The sequence below is a fragment of the Phasianus colchicus genome, chromosome 8, assembly GCF_987193195.1.
Source record: "Phasianus colchicus chromosome 8, bPhaCol1.hap1.1, whole genome shotgun sequence".
NCBI classification, from domain to species: domain Eukaryota; kingdom Metazoa; phylum Chordata; class Aves; order Galliformes; family Phasianidae; genus Phasianus; species Phasianus colchicus.
In genome coordinates this window covers 32,292,400-32,312,993 of record NC_143443.1, presented here as the reverse complement: position 1 = coordinate 32,312,993, position 20,594 = coordinate 32,292,400, and the positions used below count along the sequence as shown (strand labels likewise).

The 20,594-nt window shown below is 39.7% G+C and overlaps 1 protein-coding gene and 1 non-coding gene across 2 annotated transcripts in view; one reads left to right on the top strand and one right to left on the bottom strand.

Moving 5' to 3' along the window:
- CPXM2 (carboxypeptidase X, M14 family member 2) overlaps nt 1–20,594 on the top strand; it is a 66,164-nt gene that overhangs the window by 34,639 nt on the left and 10,931 nt on the right. The window contains exons 4-10 of the mRNA XM_031597347.2: nt 3,548–3,632; nt 4,090–4,240; nt 10,886–10,974; nt 15,921–16,044; nt 17,148–17,344; nt 18,223–18,402; nt 19,305–19,602. Coding sequence (XP_031453207.1) covers nt 3,548–3,632; nt 4,090–4,240; nt 10,886–10,974; nt 15,921–16,044; nt 17,148–17,344; nt 18,223–18,402; nt 19,305–19,602 — 1,124 coding nt within the window. The remainder of the gene's footprint in view (nt 1–3,547; nt 3,633–4,089; nt 4,241–10,885; nt 10,975–15,920; nt 16,045–17,147; nt 17,345–18,222; nt 18,403–19,304; nt 19,603–20,594) is intronic.
- On the bottom strand, nt 16,875–16,946 carry TRNAH-GUG (transfer RNA histidin (anticodon GUG)). Its single transcript has one exon. It is a non-coding gene; the product is annotated as a tRNA-His (tRNA).

The following is a 20,594-nucleotide window of genomic DNA, read 5'->3' as shown; positions in this document are numbered from 1 at the left end:
ATAAAATCCATGTTTAATTCATTCAGAGAAAGAGAATTTCTTGCCTTGAGCTTTTCTTCACAGGGCTTCCAAAGAGCCAGATCTCACAGCAGTGTATTCATTTAAGTCAGCTAGAAGCAATTTTAAAAATTAAATATTCAAAGATTTCAATTATTAAAAAAAAAAAAAAAAGCCCACCCTTGCTTGCTGTTCAAACTCCATCTCTTAAATCATGTTCATTTTAATTAGTTTGCAGAACTTGCTGGGCTACCTGTGGTTAGCCAGAGCATTTTTTAACTTGGCTTATTTTTGAAACTGTTGGGCAGTTGGTGCTTTAAAATGTTAACCATGGAAATATTCTTAGGCTATATTAATGGTTTTATATTTATTTGCGTGAGATTACAGATTGCTTTTTCAATCAGAAAATCATTAACTGCCAGCAGGCTGATTGTATTGCATCATTAGAGATTAATCTAATGTTTGCCTAGCATTTTTTTTTTTTTTTTTTGTATAAATTCCTCTATTTCAAGCACTTGGACTTGTTGATTTATGTATTGTTGAAGGATACAAATCTGTTTGCCTATAGTTTTTATTTTCTACTTTTGAATTTTGCAATGGAGACAGATTAGATTGCCCTGACAGCAAATGAATGACACAGTCAGCTCAGAGTCTGTAGGTGATCCTCATCTGAACTCTGCCAATGCTTTTCGGTCTCCTCTGCAGCATCTCAGTGGCTGTGGGGTTGAATCTTTGCCCATTTGCCTTAAATCCAGTGAGACTGGGTGGTGTGGATGAGCATCCTGTGGGATAACTCACCTGTTGCTCACACAGCTGTCCATAATTGAGAAGCTTGGCTCTAAATAGTCCACACTGCACAAACTAAAACCATATCCAGACAGTCAGAGGTTGATGTGCTCACCTGATGGATGTCAGGCAGCCAAACCTCCTGGTACCTCTCCACTGTTGTTCCTGGAGGAAATCTGCTCTCTGCTTTGATAAAGTTTCCCCCCTGTCCATGAGTGAGTTGCTTAGGCTTGCCCCCAACTTGTTTTTTTGGATGGAAATGGATAAGCTGAACATTTTTCATTCATCACAGGAAACTGAACTTAAAATTAAAGATGTCCAGATAAGCATAATCTGTAGACAATACATCAAGGATGAAAATTAGCTAATTATAAAAAATGCTTTTTTTTGAAATCCACTACAGTGAGTAAATTTGGATTGTGTTTTGATATTTGCATTTAATTGCTGGTTAACTCGTTGATCAGTCTTAGCAAAACACACTGAGATTTCTCAGATGATTTTTTCTTGGAAAGTTAAAGCTGGCATAAATCTCACAAGGAATCATTAATGGGAAACACCTGAATCCAAATAATTCTGTCACATCTGTATCTCATGGCCCTTTTGTAGCACAGATGAAATGGGGTCAGGCATGGAGATGGTACCTGAGCTCATATTTGTGCTGGTGCATGAGGAGCTAGAGGTAACTTTTAATACTTCAGCTGGTCTGTGATGAGTTTCCCTGAACACTTCACATTTCCGCGTATACCCCAATAAAACAGGCACTCTGCATGTGTCAAACTCTTCAATTCCAGGAAGTGCTGTGCTTGCCATGCTCAGACTGGCTGTTGGTTGTAGCATGTGCACCGTATCCATTTGCTTCCTGGAAGTATCAGACCTTCTGTGCTGCATGTGTGTGAAATAACTGCAGCTTTCAAGCAGATCGATCATGTGAATGCTGATCTGGTTCCATAGAAGTACCCTGAATTTAAAGACATTCAGTTAGAAATGTGACTTCAAGGCAGAAGATGCCCTTTTTGGAGAGGAAACTGAATTTACTTCAACCTCCTTAGTAGTGGCAGACGCTTATTGCTTGGTTAATGGCTTTGTTTCTTTGTTTTTCGTGTGTTGTTTTTCGTTTTCCTTAAGTTATGTTGAGGGGAAAAAGAGGAAGAACTTACACCCATAGATGCAGTTTTAGTATTTATTGCTAGTGGGATGGAGAAGGTCATCTGTGCTGTGTTTATTCTGCACCTCACAAATGCAAAGAGGATGTTTATTCCTTACAGGCAAGCCAGTTAGCAGCATGTGACCTAATGCATCATGCTGACTTATGTATTCCCACAATCCCCTGAAATCCTCCTATTCTGCAACTGTACAAGTCTGGATGTGGTCCCATTTGTATTTTAATTGGCAAACTGCCTCTGAGAAGCATTTCACTTGTTATTGCTCAGGATGGATTATGTGTACAAAGATTAGTATATATTTTCCTCCAGGAAAAGTTTGAGCTTCTATTGAGTGTATGGAGTGAGAAAATTAAAATATGGTAAATAAGTCCTAGTTGGGAGTGCTTCAGAAGCAATGATGTCTTCTGGTTTGTAACACTGCCTCTTTTGGTTGTTTATCCTCACTCTGAAAACCGCCCTAATTCAGTTATGCGCATTGAATACATGCGTCCCCCATTCAAACCTGGGATTATTTCTCTCAGACTTGCTTCCTTTTTCAATCAGAAAAGTTATTTTTCCTCTTCTTGGGGTTTTGGTGTTCACCATTTCTGAAATTCTTCCTTTCTGTCTTTGCTGGGTGGAATTGTAGAATCAGAATGGTTTGGGTTGGAAGCGACATTTAAGATCACCTGGTTCCAACCCCCTGCTACTTTTTCAGATCAGAAAGCATGATGAGATATTTGGGGCATTACCTTCTCTGTAGCTGTACACGTTACCATGGGAAATGCTTAAAGAACCACATCAGTTTTACTCCACTCAGGTTATGGGAAGCAATAACCTATTTCACCTCTTTGGTTGAACAAGGTGCTGTCTTAACATGAATGAAGATTTTGTTTTTGTTGTATTAGGGTATTTTCCTGTAAATTAGGAAACTGGTATCTAGGGTATCTTACCCTATCGAAGTCTGATCTTGGTGTGTAGCAGTGTGCTAGTGCTGTGATCAATTGCACTCTGCTGTACAGGGGGAGAATTATGTGCGTCTTCCTCTCTACTGCTAATAAAACCAGGAATTATTGCAGGCTGTGGTTCACAAGCCATAGGCTTCTCAAGATCCGTGCCAGGTGGAGGCTTAATGCTCATAGCAAGGAGTGGAACCAGCCTGCAAACGGAAGGAAAATCTGAACCAGGGAATGAAGACGTTCCTGCTTAAAACTGGCAGACTTTGTAGAGGTTTTTATTTATTTTTTCCTAAGCTCTCTGATGACAGCAGCAGAAATAATAAATGTTGTGTAGCTGTAAAGGTAAGACTTCTGAACGTTGAAGTGAATGTACATGATGTTTTTCTTTCAGGATAAGTGGCCCCTCCAGAAAAGCAGTGTTCTCTCACGTCCCGGAATTCCAGAATACTGACTTGGGCTTTTCTCTGCTTCTTTTCACTAGGATTTTTTGATCATCTGCTAAATCTAGATTCACATGTCACTATTTTCATCTAAGTGTTGATATGGCTGTGCCAAGTGGGATTTGCATTGCTAGCAACCTTACGTGCTTTATAAAATGAGACAAAATTTGCAGTCAGTTTTAGCTGTGGAAAAATAACTTCAGCCCTCTTTGTCTTTTTCCAGGAGTAACTGGGTGACCTCCTTCAGAGTGTTGGTGAGCAATGACAGCCATGCATGGACTGCTGTCAGAAATGAATCTGGAGATGTGGTGAGTACCAAGATGCAGATATTTTTCTTTGTGAGGTGAAGCAAACAGGGTAGAAAGGGGGACTGTCTGTATGGAACTTTACTTTGTAACATCAGTCAGCATAAAAGGAACATCTCTCAGTGGTCCCATCAGCCTGAAGTAAATTTAAGAGCACCATCGTATGATACAAGGAGGGGCTTGAGCTATCCTTTAAGGGAAATCACCATGTCTCTGACCAGGAAAGTGAATGCTGCCCTGACACTACCTGAGATGAGATATGAACATGGGTTGGCATCAGGCCACTGTTCCATGGGGTCAAAATGCCCATTACAGAGGGAGGGTGTGGGCTCCTGCTCCTCTGCCCCTCTCAGGAGAACTCTCAGTCTGGGGCTGGTGACATTACCTGACCCTGTCACTGTTCCAAAAGTCTTTTTGAATAACTGATCTTAGCATTTTCACGTGTTTGCTGCCTGCACAGATCTTTGAAGGAAACAGTGAGAAGGAGATCCCTGTTCTCAATATGCTGCCTGTGCCACTGGTTGCACGCTACATCCGCATAAACCCTCGGTCCTGGTATGAAGAAGGCAGCATCTGTATGAGGCTGGAAATCTTAGGGTGTCCTTTGCCAGGTAAGTCTTGCTCAGTTGGCATTGCCATCAATGCCTGTGCCAAGACACAGCAATTTTAAGTCCTTTGAATAATTTTTGCTCTTGACACAATACCTCTCTTTAATGGAGAGGGCTGTGCAAAAAGAATTGGAAAAGTATCTGTCCAGAGATATGGGCAATATCAGGGTAACTCATTTCAAACACAACTCTGTAGTATATATAATTGGCTGTATTAATAAAACAAGATTCCATGGAAGATCTAACAAGATTGTCTCTGTTGTTTGGGTTGAAGTGCAATGCAATTAATCTTACTGAGTGCACACGTAGTAGGGAGGCAATAGAATTATATATCAAGACAATCTTTAGCTTTAGAGGCAAGAAAGAGCCATTGTAATAATGCAGTCTGATTTTTTATTCTTCTTTTTTTAACTTTATTGCACAGGCTATAGGACTCCTTTGAATTAATTTGAAGGCAAATGCTCTGACTGATGGTAAATGGTCTTAATCCTTGGTTGAGACTAGAAACTGGGTGCTAAGCAGAAATGTTGAGCATTTGATGTTTCTTTTATAATACAAGTGTAGAGTATAATTAGAGTTTGTTACTGAATACAAAGTGAAACCTTAGAAAAGGGGCCTTCTTTGTGACAGACCCATATTTCTGATAACCATGTCATGAATAGTCTCACGATGGATTAACTTCTGCATGTCTGAAGAACTCTATGTCCAAACCTTCTCTAAGTTGTCATTCTGCTCACTCCAGATCTTTCGTCTGCTATTTTTTTTTTCTTTGCTCTTAAATCCTGGCACCCTGGGGAATCGATCTCTCTTTTTTTTTGCAGGGGGGTATGAATAGCATTTTCAGAAATACTAGAACCACAAAGAGAACTGCCTTTCCAGAGCCTATCATTACTGCTTTAACTGTGCCTGCTGCTGTTCAGAGACTTGCTGCCTCCCGTTCCACTGTTGATGTAGGGTCTTCAAATGCCAAGCAGAGGTAGCCTGATTTTTTTTGTCCTTCAGGTGTTTCAATACTATTTTAGAGAGCAACTTAAAGAGTAATTCTCTCTAAGGACAGAGGAAGGAGCAAAAATGCAGATATTTTGAAAGATGTGTTTTTGTGAGGTTGGTTTGTTTTAAATTGCAGCAGTTTTACACTTTTATATTCTTATTGGTTATACACCCATATAGGGCCAAATTCTGCTTTGAAGTGTTAACGTTTGTCACAGCTTCGCAGCACCATGCTGGTGGTGAAAGTGTTACTGAGATCAGAATCTATCTGCACTTTGTCTGCTGTTGAAATGAGTACTGTTACAGCTTGCTGAAGAGCTTGGATTAGCACAGAAACAGCACTGGGGCTTCCTCCTGACAGTCCTTTATTGAGTTAATTGTCTGCAGAGGCTAGTTCTGTTTATTCTTGAAAGAAAATGCTATATGCATTCATTGGGAAACAATTGAATGGGGTGGGTTTATTCAAAATGTAATTGGACTGCAGGAACTAATGGGTTTTGGTAAGCTGCTGGCCCATCTTTTTAGCTCAGAGAGGACTGACATCTCTTTCTTCTAGCTCACTTTATTCATTGCAAGCAAAACACTCAAAAGAAAATATTTCCCAGGTTGCAGAGGCCTTTCCACACATGTTGTTGACCAGCAGGATATGGTTTATTTTTTGTAGATCCCTGTAAGTGAATGTCCTCACCCTTTATAGACTTCACTTGATTTGGTTCCAGTTAAATAGCCAGCTGGTTTGGTGTTGGGTCCAGCCTCGCTGATCATGCTGCTCTGCTACACTGCATTGACTGTGCAACTAGAAATCAAGCTTCCTTTTCTGAAAGAGGGTTCCCATGTAAAACTGGGAAAAAACAAATTCATAAAAAACAGTGAGTAGGACTCTGTTGGTTCACCCAACCTTATCCTTTCAGAAGCCAATGATCCTTAGAAGTAGTTTTGCCATACTCGGTTTCCTTGAGTAAATGGTACACTCGTCATTTGCACCCTGCAGGTAGATGTACAAGATATCAAACTGTCAAGAGGAACAGCTTGGACAGATTTCAGAGCTCCCATGCACTGTGTCCTCCTGAGCCAATGTCAGTGCAGGTGACGTAGGGTGTAGGGAAGCACCCCAAGATAAAAAGGTGGTTTATAAGGAAGGAAGATGGTTCTGGAGGTTTTTCATAACAGTGCCTCATTTCATGTCATTTTAACTTGTAATGGTAGGTTTTTATGTCTTTATTAATCCCTGAATACATTAAGTGGTTGGCACTGAGCTGGTGCTATGTATCAGCTTTCCATCATGTAGGCTTAAAGGGGAAGGAATACCAGATGAAAAAAGAAACCTGTATAAGATATTAATATTCTAGCACAGCTTGTTAGCGCTGGCAGGAGGCCATAAAACAGCTAGAGCCAGTGAGGTCCTGTAGTAGGACCTGCTAATTAAATCTGTAGTGTATACTACATGACCCAAACATGGACAAAAAGTGAGAACCACTGCTTGTGGTTACAAGAAGACTTGTACAGAGATATTACCGATTAGATCAATAGTGTTACTAAGATACTTGTCACTTTTGTCAGCAGAATGCTTATATATTATTCATAATGCATTTTTGCTGTACTGCAGGCTAGTTTCGACAAACAACCTTTTCTAGATTATGACTGTAGCTCTACAGAAACAGCTGTGCTATCCAACTATGTCAGTACTGCCTTTCAACCAACAGAGGACATTTACTGTTTCACCAATGGAAAAACACTTGGGGATAGGTGCCATCAAATTCTACCTGTGCCAGGGTATCAGAGCTGCCATTACTTGCTGGTGAAAATAGAGGACAGGTGCCCATAATTCTCTCCTCGATCTCCAAAATGTCAGTATTTACACAGATGTAGACTGACACGCACAATCTTTTGTAATTGCCTCAGAGGGATGGATGTACTTTTCTTGCCTGTTCTTTTTCAAACTTAAAAAAAAAAAATCAAAAAGAAAATGTGTATGATCAAAAGTAGCCAGAGAGGAGAGAGAAAATTAGCCTAGCTCTTCATGCATTTATTTATACTGTCGAGTATTCAAGGCAATAGGCAATCTTTTAAATTGAATAAATTTGTGATAAAATTTAATTTTTAATAATTCTTATATAGAAGACTATCATTGATATCATGATTATGCCACCGCTTTCAACTCGAGATAAAAGATGAACTTTAACTCCCCTGTAATGGAGTACTGCGTCCTGCAGTAGATGCATCATTCGGTCCTATTTTCACTGCTTGCCTCTTTTTGTCAAGCTACCTGGTTTAAGTCTGGGCATGTGCTCACTTTGAATGAATCTCCACAGTTAGCTCTGATTATTGGTGATTGTGCATGCAGCGGCGCTGAATTCAGCACATTACTTTTGAGAGTAAATTTTTGCTTAAAGTGACAACCTGTCCCAGGGTTCTGTTTTTATCGTAACAAAGCTAAAACTTAATCTTCTACGATTTAAAACTTTTTTTGGAAGTTCTCTTGAGCAAATACTGAATAAAAATGAGACCAATTTCAATACTGCTCCTGGGAAAGGCCAATGCATTATTTATCTCTATACTCCTCACAACAGATGTGATGTCTTCCAAGAATGCAGTGGCCATCTTTAAAAGGCTTTTGTTCATATTTTATCTGCAGAATGTTACCATTCTAGAGAAGTATTGCCAGTGCTCATTGTTATTATGATTTCCATTAGAGTTCTCCATTTATTATTAGAATAGAATTGTAGGAACTCATTAGGAAGATCAAATGATGCTAGAAAACTTTTAAGAAGAAACTACCAGAGGTCGAGAGTTTTTCTCTTGCATATCTCATTCAGTCTTTTGAATTGGAATTAGTTGTGAGGTATTTGACTATATCTCAACATATGTAGAAAATAATCCACGTATAGTAGAAGAGTACAACAGAAAATCCAACCTACATGTCAAACTACTCAGCAAAGGGTCTTCTCTGGTGCTAGGTTTAATTTATGGGCAACCCCCAGAACTGTCATGGAGGACTGGTGGGCTATTTTCAAGCTGATCTCCTTTCATAGAAATGGGGATAGAAAAGACTTCCTAGCCATTTGCCTATCTTTTTGGAGAAATACAGTGTGAAGGAAACAAGCTATCTTTACCTGAAATCTTATTTAACTCTCATGGTAAAGTAAAGATAGATTAGTGGAAGAAAATGCTAATATATTCCTCAGTTTAAATGGAAGTGCCACACATTTGCAGTGTTTTTCCCCCTTGGAAGAAAGAGAGGCTGTCTGAGATGGCGTTGTGAATAAATGAGCGCATTTCAATTCAAATTATTCTCTGGCTTGAATATCTTTCACTCCGTTTCATGAAAGAAAATAATTTTGCCAAGGTGGTCCTAGACAACTGTGCAGGATATTTTATGCATATCTACATTTTAGTCCTTAAGTTTCTGATCTGTATTCCTGCTGCAGCAGAAATCCAATGATCCCAGCCGACTTGGAGTAGAACCTGGCAAAATATGTGTTAACTCTCTGGGGAGCTGTCAAATAGTGCAAGTTTTCTGAGGAAGGTCTAGAGATGCCATCGTTCTCACTGTATGTGTTTTTCAGTTTGACTTTCCACCAGCTCTGCAGTATTCACAGTCATTCCCATGACATTAATGTTTGATGTATGGAAAAAGTGCCAGACTTTGAAAGGAATGGGATTAAAGTATCAGGAAAAAATCAGCTGCTGTATATTTTGGCTTGTGGTGATAGAGAATGCCTTCAACATTCTGGCTGTTTTTTTTTAATGCTGATTTTTATATTAATTTTTACAACGTAGATATTTTTATGATGTTAAAGATATTCCTTGAGGCATTAAGCACATTGCATCTTGCTACAAGAAGTCCTTTTGCAATTTCTATTTCTTTGCCATCGATACATTGACAAGTAACCTCTGTAAATTAGCATGGGCTGACCTTGAATAGTTTGGCATCCCTGAGTTGTCTGCAGGGTTTCTGCAGCACTGCTGCTGTGGCTGGACCTGGATGACCTGCAGTTGGTTGGAAAAAAAAAAACCTGAAAATGCAGGTGTGCTGTCTGAAATGTCACCCTCTTGACTCCTCAGAACTTTTTATAGGCAAAGCAATCTTGTTTCCTCAACTGGTTAGGCTCCAAATGAAATAATTTTCCAGTTGGGCTTGCTATACACAGGTCCATGTGTATTGAACAACCAAATTTGGGTGGGGCAAGACATTTTTTGCTTTTTTACATCCCATTCAATAGGCCATACAGAAGTATTTGTGAAAGTGAATGAAAGGGGAAGAAAATCACTTAAATGAAAATTAAATACGTGGTAGAATACGAGTGATTTTACAGTAAAACCTAATAAACCTTGCATGTTTCATTTCATAAATAACTTAAATGGTCAAAAAAAAAACAACAACAACAAAAAAAACAGAACCAAAATATAAATACATTAAGAATTTTATGGGCGGAGGAAATATTAGAATTTAGATATATTAATATCAGAAATGTGAAGTTTAAATATATTAAGCTGTAAGGTATTCCTAGGTAGTTGTCCATAATATCAAAAAGCATTAGTTCTTGCAAGAAATTGCGACAAATATTTCTCCTACCAATAGTTATCTTTTTCCCTTTCAAAAAATCATTGCTGCTTAGTGATACTGGTTGGTTTTTGTTTTTTTTCCTATAGAGAGGTGTCTTTTCACTGTGCAGCAAGAATGATATTTAGATTTTAATGTTTGGTTCTTCCCCTAAAAATTTTAAACCAATTCAGGATGGTTTTGTGGGAAGAGAAATTATTTCTCACTTTGACAGCTTCACGAAGTATAAGATGTTCTAGAGAGAGCACACTAAGGAATGTCTCTGTTATCTAAAAAGCTTTGTTTATTCCTAAAATAAATCATGATAGATTAGAGTAGGAGTTTGTGTATCACAGAATCTAAAGCTAAGCTGGTCTTGGCTGGTTGTTTGTTGTTTTGGTTTGGTTTTTAGCGGGTGAATGGCCAGAACACTCACCTGGAAAGTCAAGGAGGAGAAAGGTTTTTTTATTCAAACCACATATCCACCTTGGATAATATGAAACGCATGAATTGCAAATTATATCCATATAGAAAAAAGTGTGATTATTTGAAAGTTGCTTTTTTAAAAAAGACCTTAGACTACCATAACAAATGATGAGGGAAACAATTAGAAACGTTTGGTATGTTCAGTGGTTCCTTTCTGTAGGCAGCGCAAATACTCTGAAAATACCACACAAAGTAGAAAACAACTCGCCGTTCCTTACGAGAGCAAATTAATTAAGTAGACATAAAACATTTACTGGGGCTTTTTCCTCTGATGTGATAAATTCTTTTCCGCTCTTTTATCTCGCATCTGACTCATCGTCTGCCCGTGTCCTTTGCACTCCTCTGTGGCCTGAGGATGCCCTTTTGCATTTCTGTTGGAGTTCAGCAGTGTAGCTGCAGAGTGAGCAGATGCCTGCTGCCTCCTTGCTTTTGTTCAAATCAATACCCGTTGATTTCTGCTGTAATGAGGAATGTTTCAAACTCGTCGTTCCTTTTCAGTTTTGTTTTTGAAAAACCTGCGTAGGAGCGTAGAAGTCAGGTTTCCACATTCCATGCCTACGTTACAATTAAGAATCTTTCTGTTTCTAAATGGCTAATAAATATATGAAAATTGTCGTTTCTTTTCTCAGACCCAAATAATTATTACCACAGAAGAAACGAGATGACAACTACCGATAATCTCGACTTTAAGCATCATAACTACAAAGAGATGAGGCAGGTAAGCAGGGTCTGGTGTGTAACCATCTGGAAGGGGAGGTGGATGGGTGCAGTTCATCCAGAGCTCATACAGAATAGGATTTCTTCCTATTGAAATGTTATTAAATGTGCCTGCAGTCTATTCAATTTTTATCTCTTTTATTCTATTATTAAAAGTTGCAATCCATTAAAACCTCAGTATCTAAATTTGTACGTCATCTTAAGCAAGTGTCACTGCACAACAGGGGAATATTTACACCTAACATGCTATCATTTTGCTTCCATGTGTATTTAACTGGTGAACATTACAGAAGTTTCTCCTTACAAATTTGACCCTGATTTGTCCATTAGAATTCTTCTATCTTTCATGTTGTTTGGCATAGCTACAATGAACTATAGAGCATCAGACTCCATAGAGTAGTGAAAATCTCACCAGAAACTTTTGAAATTGTTTTGTTGTCTTACCAAGGAAAAAAAAATCCAGTTAGTATAGTTCTAAAACTCCTAGCCTTGTTAATCTTGTTCCTATTTCTTCAAATAGCCAATCTTTGTTTTGTTTTTGTCGTTTTTTAATCTTGTTTCGTATCAGCACAGACATAGGTGTGGATTGCACCAAGGAAATGTTTCTGCCTCCTTTCTTCTAGGATATAGAGATAATATGTTTGGACTTGAAGTGTGTGAATCATTTGCTGAATTTTCAGTATATTTGTACTGCATGAATCACTGTTCATTTTTATTGAGCAATTGTGTACTGAGTCACAGGCTTATTTCAGCAGAGATTTCATGGCCTATATCTCTTAGCACAAAGATTAGACAAGTAGAAACTCAATTGGCATTATTACTGCCAAGATCAATGAAGTAAAGGTACTTTAGATTCCGATTGCAGAAAGACAGGTTGGTCAGTTTAGAAAGGTCTTTGGTAAAAAATAAAATAAAATAAAATAAAATTCAGTTTTAAAATTGGATGCTTTTCCAGTTTTAATACAAGCAGAAAATTTGCAGCTGTGGTTGAGACTGCTCAGTTGTGACCTGTCTCTGTGTTCTCCCACGATTTGTGTTCCTGCGTGTCAAAACAGTTTGTGTGTTCAGAACTGACTGCATTCTAATTGGGTTCTGCTGCTGGTAGGCAGAAGATTGCGAGCTGGGATGTGTTAAGTTTTATATCCCCCAAAATTGCTCTTTGGTGACAGCCACAGAACTTAATGTTTCCTTTCCTGAGTATAAAATAGAACAATAACTGTCAATTTCTACAGTTAACATCTTTTTTTTTTTTTTTTTTTGTAATGCAGAGTGTTGTTATCAGTTTTGTTAGCGCTGCCAATCATCTCATAAAAGCACTGATCTTTGGAGTTATTTATCATAAACACTGAAGGAGGAGGAGGAAGGTGTTCCCTGGGCCATGTTTTGGAAGCATTACATTACATTGCAATATGTCAAGCATTTGTAGGAGGGAGGGATTTTTCAGTCTCTGATTATTTTAATAAAACTCTCTATTTAGGAAGTTGACATTTATAGTATGAAACGTTTATTTGGGAAGAGTGCTTGAGTCTTCCTTCAGTCAATAGGGACACTCACTGTAACTCATACTCAGAAGCAGGGATCATCTTATAGCCCATAAGGTATTTATATAGTCCAGAAAGTACAGACATGATGCATTTATACTCTAAAGCAAGCTTTGAAAATGGCTGATGGATATTTCTGGAAATAATTTGAGATGGACACTGAAGTACACGTGTTGCTTGTGTAACCTAGGTGAATCATACAAAAGAATGGAAAACCATCCCTTCTCATAAAATGAAACATCTGATTAAATAGAATGCAGGAGAAAATCCTGCCAAAATATCTGACATTTCTTTCCATGTTAGAGCTAGCTATTTTAAAATAGTCACCTTCAAGCCTAAGAAGGAGGTGAATCTGAATACGGCCCAAAACTTCAACCTTGTCTTTGTTACAAACTGAAATGTCTAACCAGAATCATACTTTGCTTAGAAAATAGGTGTATTAATTTTTAAGTCTGTTTAACTGTGCATAACTCTTTCCTCTGGGACAAGTCAGATTGCAGTCATCCTTCAGGTCTTGTGTTGGTCCTCACAGCCAGCTTTGTTCATGGAAGTGGTGGAATGGTAGTGCAGAACGTTCTGAATTTGGGCTGTATGCGTTACCTTTTTATCTGAGGGTGAGTCAATGAAATCTAGAAAACTAGAGTAATGCCCAGCCAACATCCTGTGCTGCATACAAGGCCAGATTAACGGTCTCCATCTCTCCACTCAAGAAGGAGGCAAGTTCTGTTTTGACATGGAACAGAACAGAGAACACAGAGATAGCCATGCCTGGTCTGTTGTAGGACTCAGATACCCAAATGATTGTCAGAAAGGATAACGGATAGCCCTAACCTGAATGGCATTAAGGGGAGAGCCTTTTTGCCTCCTCCAGGTTTAGGCAGCACTCAGACCCACATTTAACACACCTTTTCTGCCAAACTGAAGAATTGGACCTTCAGACACCAGTTCTGAAGGGCTTCTTCAAAGACTGCGTGCAGTTTTTCCAAGGCGCTAACAAGATAAATAATTGGTACTGACAAACAAACAGGAACTGTCAAATAAGAACTGCTGGTGAGCACAACTCTGGAAATGTTTTACAGCCCTGCTGGTAGTTAATAAAGCCCTGACGGACTATTATCATCAATTGTCTCTGACAGTTTGTACAGGCGCAAAGAAAACACTGTGACATTCCAGGTGACCTATTGTGCCGTTTGGAGGAAATGGGCATGAGAAAAGCAAATATGAAATATGTTCGTTTCCAGCATTGTATTTATATATAAACACTTAGCCACGTACTATACCCACACTGCCATCAGAGGGACCACAGAACACAGGGAGAGTGTTGCACAGGACCTGATTCAGGAAAGGTTCTTCGTTTAACTTGGAAATAGTCACAGGCCTGAAATAAAACAGATGGTTGGGAGTTTGCTGAGGCCAATACAAATATTTCCATTGTTTGCAAAATGCTTTGAAATTCGTTCTAGGTATTTTTCTCACCAGGAATGAACTTTAACATGCTTTTCTAAATTGATGCTCTGGGTATCTGGTGCCAGGTACATCGGGAAAGCTTCTGCACTGCAGAAGGATTTCATGAACAACTCTGCAAGGACAGGTTCATCTCTCTATTTCAGAGCTGAGTAGCTGCTCTAGTAAGAAAGATTTCCGTAGCTCACTTTCCATTGGTATTTTTGGTTCACTGTGAGCAATTTCAGACACAGTGGCTCTTGACCGTGGAGATTTAAAGCATTCTGTCTTAAAAACTTGGCAGTGAGTTGTTAAATCTTGTGTAGAAAACGTAAAACAGTGCCTCCTGCATCTTATATATGCTTCTACTGGAAAAACAAATCATGGCATACCCTTACGTACCAGAAGATTGAAAAAATTCCATGGGAACATTTGGGTGCTCATAATACCAGCACATGGATGATGATGGCAGTGGTGGAAAAAAGTACATACAAAACCTGGTAACACACTGATGAAGCATATGTGAACGCGTTTTTAGAGAAGCGTTGAGTTGACATTTGCAAAAGAAATTGTTTCTCATATGTGTAAAGCCAATGTATGAAATGGAAAAGCCTTTAGGAAAAAAAAAAAACCAACACAAAACATCTTTTCTGTCTTTTAGTGTGAGTATAAATAGAAGTCTTTTATGAGAGGAATTTTAATGATGTTCTTCTCAATGTGAATTGTTTCCACTTTGATTTACTAAACGGTGACATGGGAATTGGACACATCTAATTAATGTTTTTTTAAAAATCATCAGCTTTGTTATCATGCAGTATTGTCTCTATATTAATACTGTGTGAGCAAAGAGGTTTTGTTATGCTGCAGTACTTCTTCAATAATGTATGCACCCTTGTTTATGGAAAGATTGTCTAATTAATAAACCCTAGGGCTCCAATTTACAGTAAAGTCATTATTTATTTCTTTAATCCCTTCCACTGAAAAAAAAGATCAAGACAGATAAATTTTGTCATTTAAAGCTATTTACAAGAATTTGTTAGTAAGAACACATGTTTTTAGTCTTGTTTGTGAATCTTAATGTTCACCTGAAATGTTGCAATGAAAATAGGTTTTGTTTGTTTCTTTGAGGTATGATTTAGACTGCAGATTCCTTATCTGGATGACATCTGCAAAGCACCATTGATACAAACAGAACTACAGCCCATACCATGACCTTCCTTATGCACTTTATTAAGCAGTAAGGCTAATTGATTACATTTAGATGTCACGCAGTATCTGGAGGAATGATTAACTGAGTAGATTTTGACAGTGGATGCTTTCAGATTGGATGTTGCCTTTATTTTATTTTATTTTATTTTATTTTTGCTGAAGGCTGGTAAAGCAATTCACAGGAATTTGTTATACCATTTATTTGCTGAAAGAGTATATCTCGTTATGTTTATGGGAGTAATTCAGATAACACCTGTCTTGCTATTTTGGCCACATCAATACTGCCTAAAACAATGATTTTACTCGTATGAGATTTTATATTGCAATGCAGAGCGTGTAGGAAGAGGTGTTGAGAAGCCTAATTACCCTCCATCCGTCGTGTAATGTTTTGAGAACATATGCTCTATTATCTCCTGATAGTGTAGGACTTATGTAGGGGATTGTTTGTTTGTTTGTTCTTTATTATTCCTTTTGAACCTACCCATCATGTAGTTAAGTCTGTGATAATACTACAAATACAGCTCATGTAAGCGAGATCTAGAACTTCACCCACACTGTGCTGTTTCAGCTTGTTCCAGCTGAACAAAGTCGATGTTGTGTGATAGTAGAGCTCTGGTTCATAAGTTAAGCATAAAGCATTTACAACTAAGAAATAAGATAGAAAATGAAGAGCGTCTGAAACAACCAATCTGGAATAAAATTATAATACTGTTGATGCTGTTAGTCTAACTCTATGTCATTTTTTCTTTGGCAGTTGATGAAAACTGTGAATAAAATGTGCCCAAACATCACAAGAATTTACAATATTGGAAAAAGCCACCAAGGACTAAAACTGTACGCTGTTGAGATTTCTGACAACCCAGGAGAGCATGAAGTTGGTTAGGATTTAATTTAACTAATTCTGTTGAAGGGTGTTGGGCTTTGGTTTTTTGCTTTGGTTTTTGTTTTTTTTTTTTCCTCCTCATTCTATCTGCAGTAATTATCCCTGATGGAATTATATTCATGGCTGCAATGATTTCGAATGTATGTGGGAGGAACTTCAATGCTGAGTTTCTAAAATGAGAAGAGTAGGATGAGCACAAACAGAAGGCATTTTGAATATAGGATCAAATTCTTCAATGATAATGAGTTTTATTCTTTGCAGTAATAAAGTAGAAGTGAATCTTAGCGCTGGGGAATGGATTTCAGTGCTGAAATTTATGTAGCTTTGGACAAAAATTTGCTTTTTTATATGGGAGTGTATGCATTGCAAGCAAAGACAGGTCAGATCTCCCAGTATTCTTTCAGTGGTGAGTGTTGGGGGTTCAATTTCCTACGGTAATATAATCCCACAGAACAGATAATCATTCAGGCTGTGATCCCTCTGTGGATATGAATAAAAATCTCACCGTGTTGCTGTTGTTGTCAGGCATTGGTGTAAACGTGCTCTGCCATACCTGTAAATACCCTGCTAAGTGCTCACCCCATGCAAGGGAGGTGTTACCCAGGTGTTAACACCAGAATAATTTGTCTTGTGTCCTTGCCCACCCATCAGTGCCTGAGACTGTGTGTCATGGGCCCATCTGCAAGCCAGAGGTTGTCCCTTTTGGATCTGTTCTACTTGGGGTTTGCAAGCCTTATTCCTTCAATGGACTTGGCCGTGTTGAACTTGATTGGGTTGACGTGGGCTGACTAAAAAGGCAGAGCCTTGTGTGTACCACCAAGGTGATGCCGTGACTCGGATTTGAACCGAGGTTGCTGCGGCCACAACGCAGAGTACTAACCACTATACGATCACGGCGTGCTACCGGGGCTCTGATGCATAAGCCTGTTATTTTAGAGTAGCTACAGAAAGTAATTATTTGTTTCTTATATGCTTTCATTAATTATTTTTTCAGTTAAGGCATTTCTCCAACCCGCACTAAGTGAAAAGCTGCTGCTTGACATCTGCAGACCCTTCACTTGCTGCTCTGACTGCATTTCTGTCCTGTGTGATTGCCAGGTGAACCGGAATTTCGGTACATTGCAGGAGCTCATGGGAATGAAGTGCTTGGACGTGAGCTGATCCTTTTGTTAATGCAGTTCATGTGTCAGGAATACCTCGCTGGGAACCCACGCATTGTGCATCTCATCGAGGATACCAGAATCCACCTTCTTCCCTCAGTCAACCCAGATGGATACGACAAGGCATACAAGGCGGTAATGTTGAGGAATTATTTAGACCTGTCAGATTAATGAAGCAAGCTACTGTTGTCTTCTTCTTTTTTTTTAATATATATGATATTTTGCGAGCAACTAAAAGAATAAAAATAAAAAATAAAAACAGAAGCATCAAAGCAAACATAAGCCATGGAAGCATCTTACCTGGGGAAAAATTTGTATCGGTCTTTATGTGATATTGGCTAATATGAGGATGCATGTGGAAAGGAGGGGCCCTAAGACTTCCACAACAAACAGTACTGAGGAGTAAATCAGTGAGAGTACCATCATGGAAAGTGGAGAATTTGCGCAGCCTGTTTTGCCATGAGAAACCAAACTTAAGCACATGAAAATCTGTGTTCTCTCGTAGCTGAAATTTAATATAGCAACTAGCACCTTTAAAGAGCACACAGTGTGTCGGGCATCATGATATTTCAGTCTGGAAAAAGACAGACAACGGGAAGGGAAAATTCATGGACTCTGTTCAGGTGCACTGGAAAATCTTCCTGGGCAGTCTGTAGCAGCAGACTAGAATAAAAAAGCTGTGCTCACAGCCATTGAAGGGATATATGCCACCTCCACTGTAACCTAGGGAAAAATAGTCTTCAGCAGAAACCTTGAAAACGAACCAGAACATTTTGTCTAACCCCATGTATTTTGTCTTTGGCTTTACCTCAATCAACTCAAAATAAAAAAAATTAAAAACCAAGTTTTCATTTCTGTGATAGAACTAATTCATCCATTTCTGTGATAGAACTAATTCATCCTTCCATTTCTGTGCATGGATCATCCCCAGTTACTTGCTGGGGATTACAGATTATCATAATCTGAATAATCATTTCTCTTTTCTTTTTTTTTTTTTTCCCCTTCAATCTAAGGGCTCAGAATTAGGGGGCTGGTCCTTAGGTCGATGGACTCAGGATGGCATTGACATCAACAATAATTTCCCCGATTTAAACTCTTTGCTCTGGGAGTCTGAAGATCAGACGAAGAGCAAAAAGAAAGTTCCAAACCATCACATCCCCATTCCTGACTGGTACCTGTCTGAAAATGCCACCGTAAGTAACACTGGCTCCGGAGAGATGGGAAGATGAAGTTGGGGGCAGGTTGAAAGACTGAGCTTTATATTTTTCATGGAAAATGCAGCTTACTGGGTGAAGCTGCATACCTGCTCTAAGACAACTGTCTGGGCTTCCCTGGTAGTCAGTGGAAATAAAATTGCACCACAAAGATGCAGTTGGGTCCCATGTTTTGGCAGCTGCCCTTGGGAAGGGAGCAGCTTCCTGGAGTGCCAACTTTTCCCTCATCTATTGGGAGAACCTGGAGGACTGGAGGACCTAAATTTGAGTCCCAGGCAGGTAAAGAAACAGAAACATAGCATAAGCCCACAGCTGGGCTCATCTCTGAATAAGGCTGCTCCCCAGCTTTGCAGCATGGATGAGCTCTTTTCCAAGGTATGCACCATGCAGATTTTTCCTGTTTTTTTCTTGATGTTGCTTGAAATAACATCACTGTGGCTTATGCTAGCCGTGTTAAAATTTAACTTATTTTTTGCATGGCATTTGAAATAACTATTTATAGTGGCCAAGTGTCCCCTGTTTTGCAGAGAAGGCACTTAACTGCAGCAGTTCTGTGGGCTTTAGAAATATTTCCCTGCTTAAAATCCTTATTTCCCAAACTCATTCCAGCTGATGCCGCTGGGCACAGCGTTATGATCTGACAGCTTGCTGGTTCTAGATCACTCCTGCAGGATAAAGCAAAAATGTTAAGGTTTGTGTTAGCTTTTATGGGTTGTCAGTGGCCTCCAAAACGTGTCTGGCAGGCACTGTCATTAAAATGTTTTCTTCTTGGCCGCGTTTCTTGTGCTGACTACTCGCTCTGTGTGAAGCATCTTCCAGTTTGCCTCCAGAAGATTTCCTGATCTCACAGGCCACAACAAAACTGTTTCCTTCTTTCCTAGGTGGCAGTGGAGACGCGAGCAATCATTGCATGGATGGAAAAAATTCCTTTTGTGCTGGGAGGCAATCTGCAGGGAGGAGAGCTGGTGGTGGCGTACCCCTACGACATGGTGAGGTCCCTGTGGAAAACACAGGACTACACACCCACGCCAGATGACCACGTCTTTCGCTGGCTCGCCTACTCCTACGCCTCCACGCACCGGCTGATGACAGATGCGAGGAGGAGAGCGTGTCACACAGAGGACTTCCAGAAGGAGGACGGCACAGTTAATGGCGCCTCGTGGCACACTGTGGCTGGAAGTAGGTGTCTGAGGAAATTGGTAGAGTCACAGAACGGCTTGGGTTGCAATGGACCTTGAAGGTCACCTCGTTGCAACCTTCAAGCGGGCTGGGTGCCCCCCACTAGCACAGGCTGCCCAAGACCAATCCATGGATGTGAGCACCAAGAGATGGTGAGAGAGATGGGCATCCAATCTTCTCTGGGCAGCACTGCCAGGGCCTCGCCACCCTCTGAGTACAGAATTTCCTCCTAAATTCCCATGCATTGCGCCATTACGCTGTTAAACATGATAATGACATCACTGCCTGGTATGCACTGCAGAAGTAAAGGTGATAAAGTGTGCTGGGAGAGCAATATTTCCTCCTCTGGAAATCCATTCATTGCCCATCATCAGGTAGTAGCAGATTGACAGGGGCTGCTTTGTCACTAATACCCAATGGCCATTCTGTTTTCTACCAGGGTTTCCAGAAGTGCAAGGTGTTAATGTATAGATTCTCTACATTCAAGATGTTTTGCTGGGAGAACAACAACTCAGACCAAATCTCCTATATACCAGGGGAACCTGAGCTACATTGAACAGACCTGCTTGCCTGCTGCCATCTTCTTTTTAAGAGACCTGGACGTGCTCACGCTGAAAATATGAATAGGCTCCACAGGCATTTTTGCTGCCAGAATAAATTACAGAGCACATCACTCACGGTGTGCTCCAGCCTGTGTCACTGTCACTGAGCACAAAGGGGAAGCTGTGTCCTGTAGTGCAGTCAGAGCATCACTTTCTAGGGAAGCCCAATTAAAGACACATTATTATCAGCAATAGCTGCAGTTATCTCTACGGGTGCACACTTGAGCAGACTGATGAGGCGCTTGGCAGAATCATCACAGCTCTACTCAAAACCTTTATTTCCAGGTGCATCAGTTAGACAACACTTTCTACAGAATTAAGAAGGAAGCAGCGTGCCTGAATGATAACAGGAGCCACTGCAGCCCTAATGGCAAACAGATGCAGGAAAGC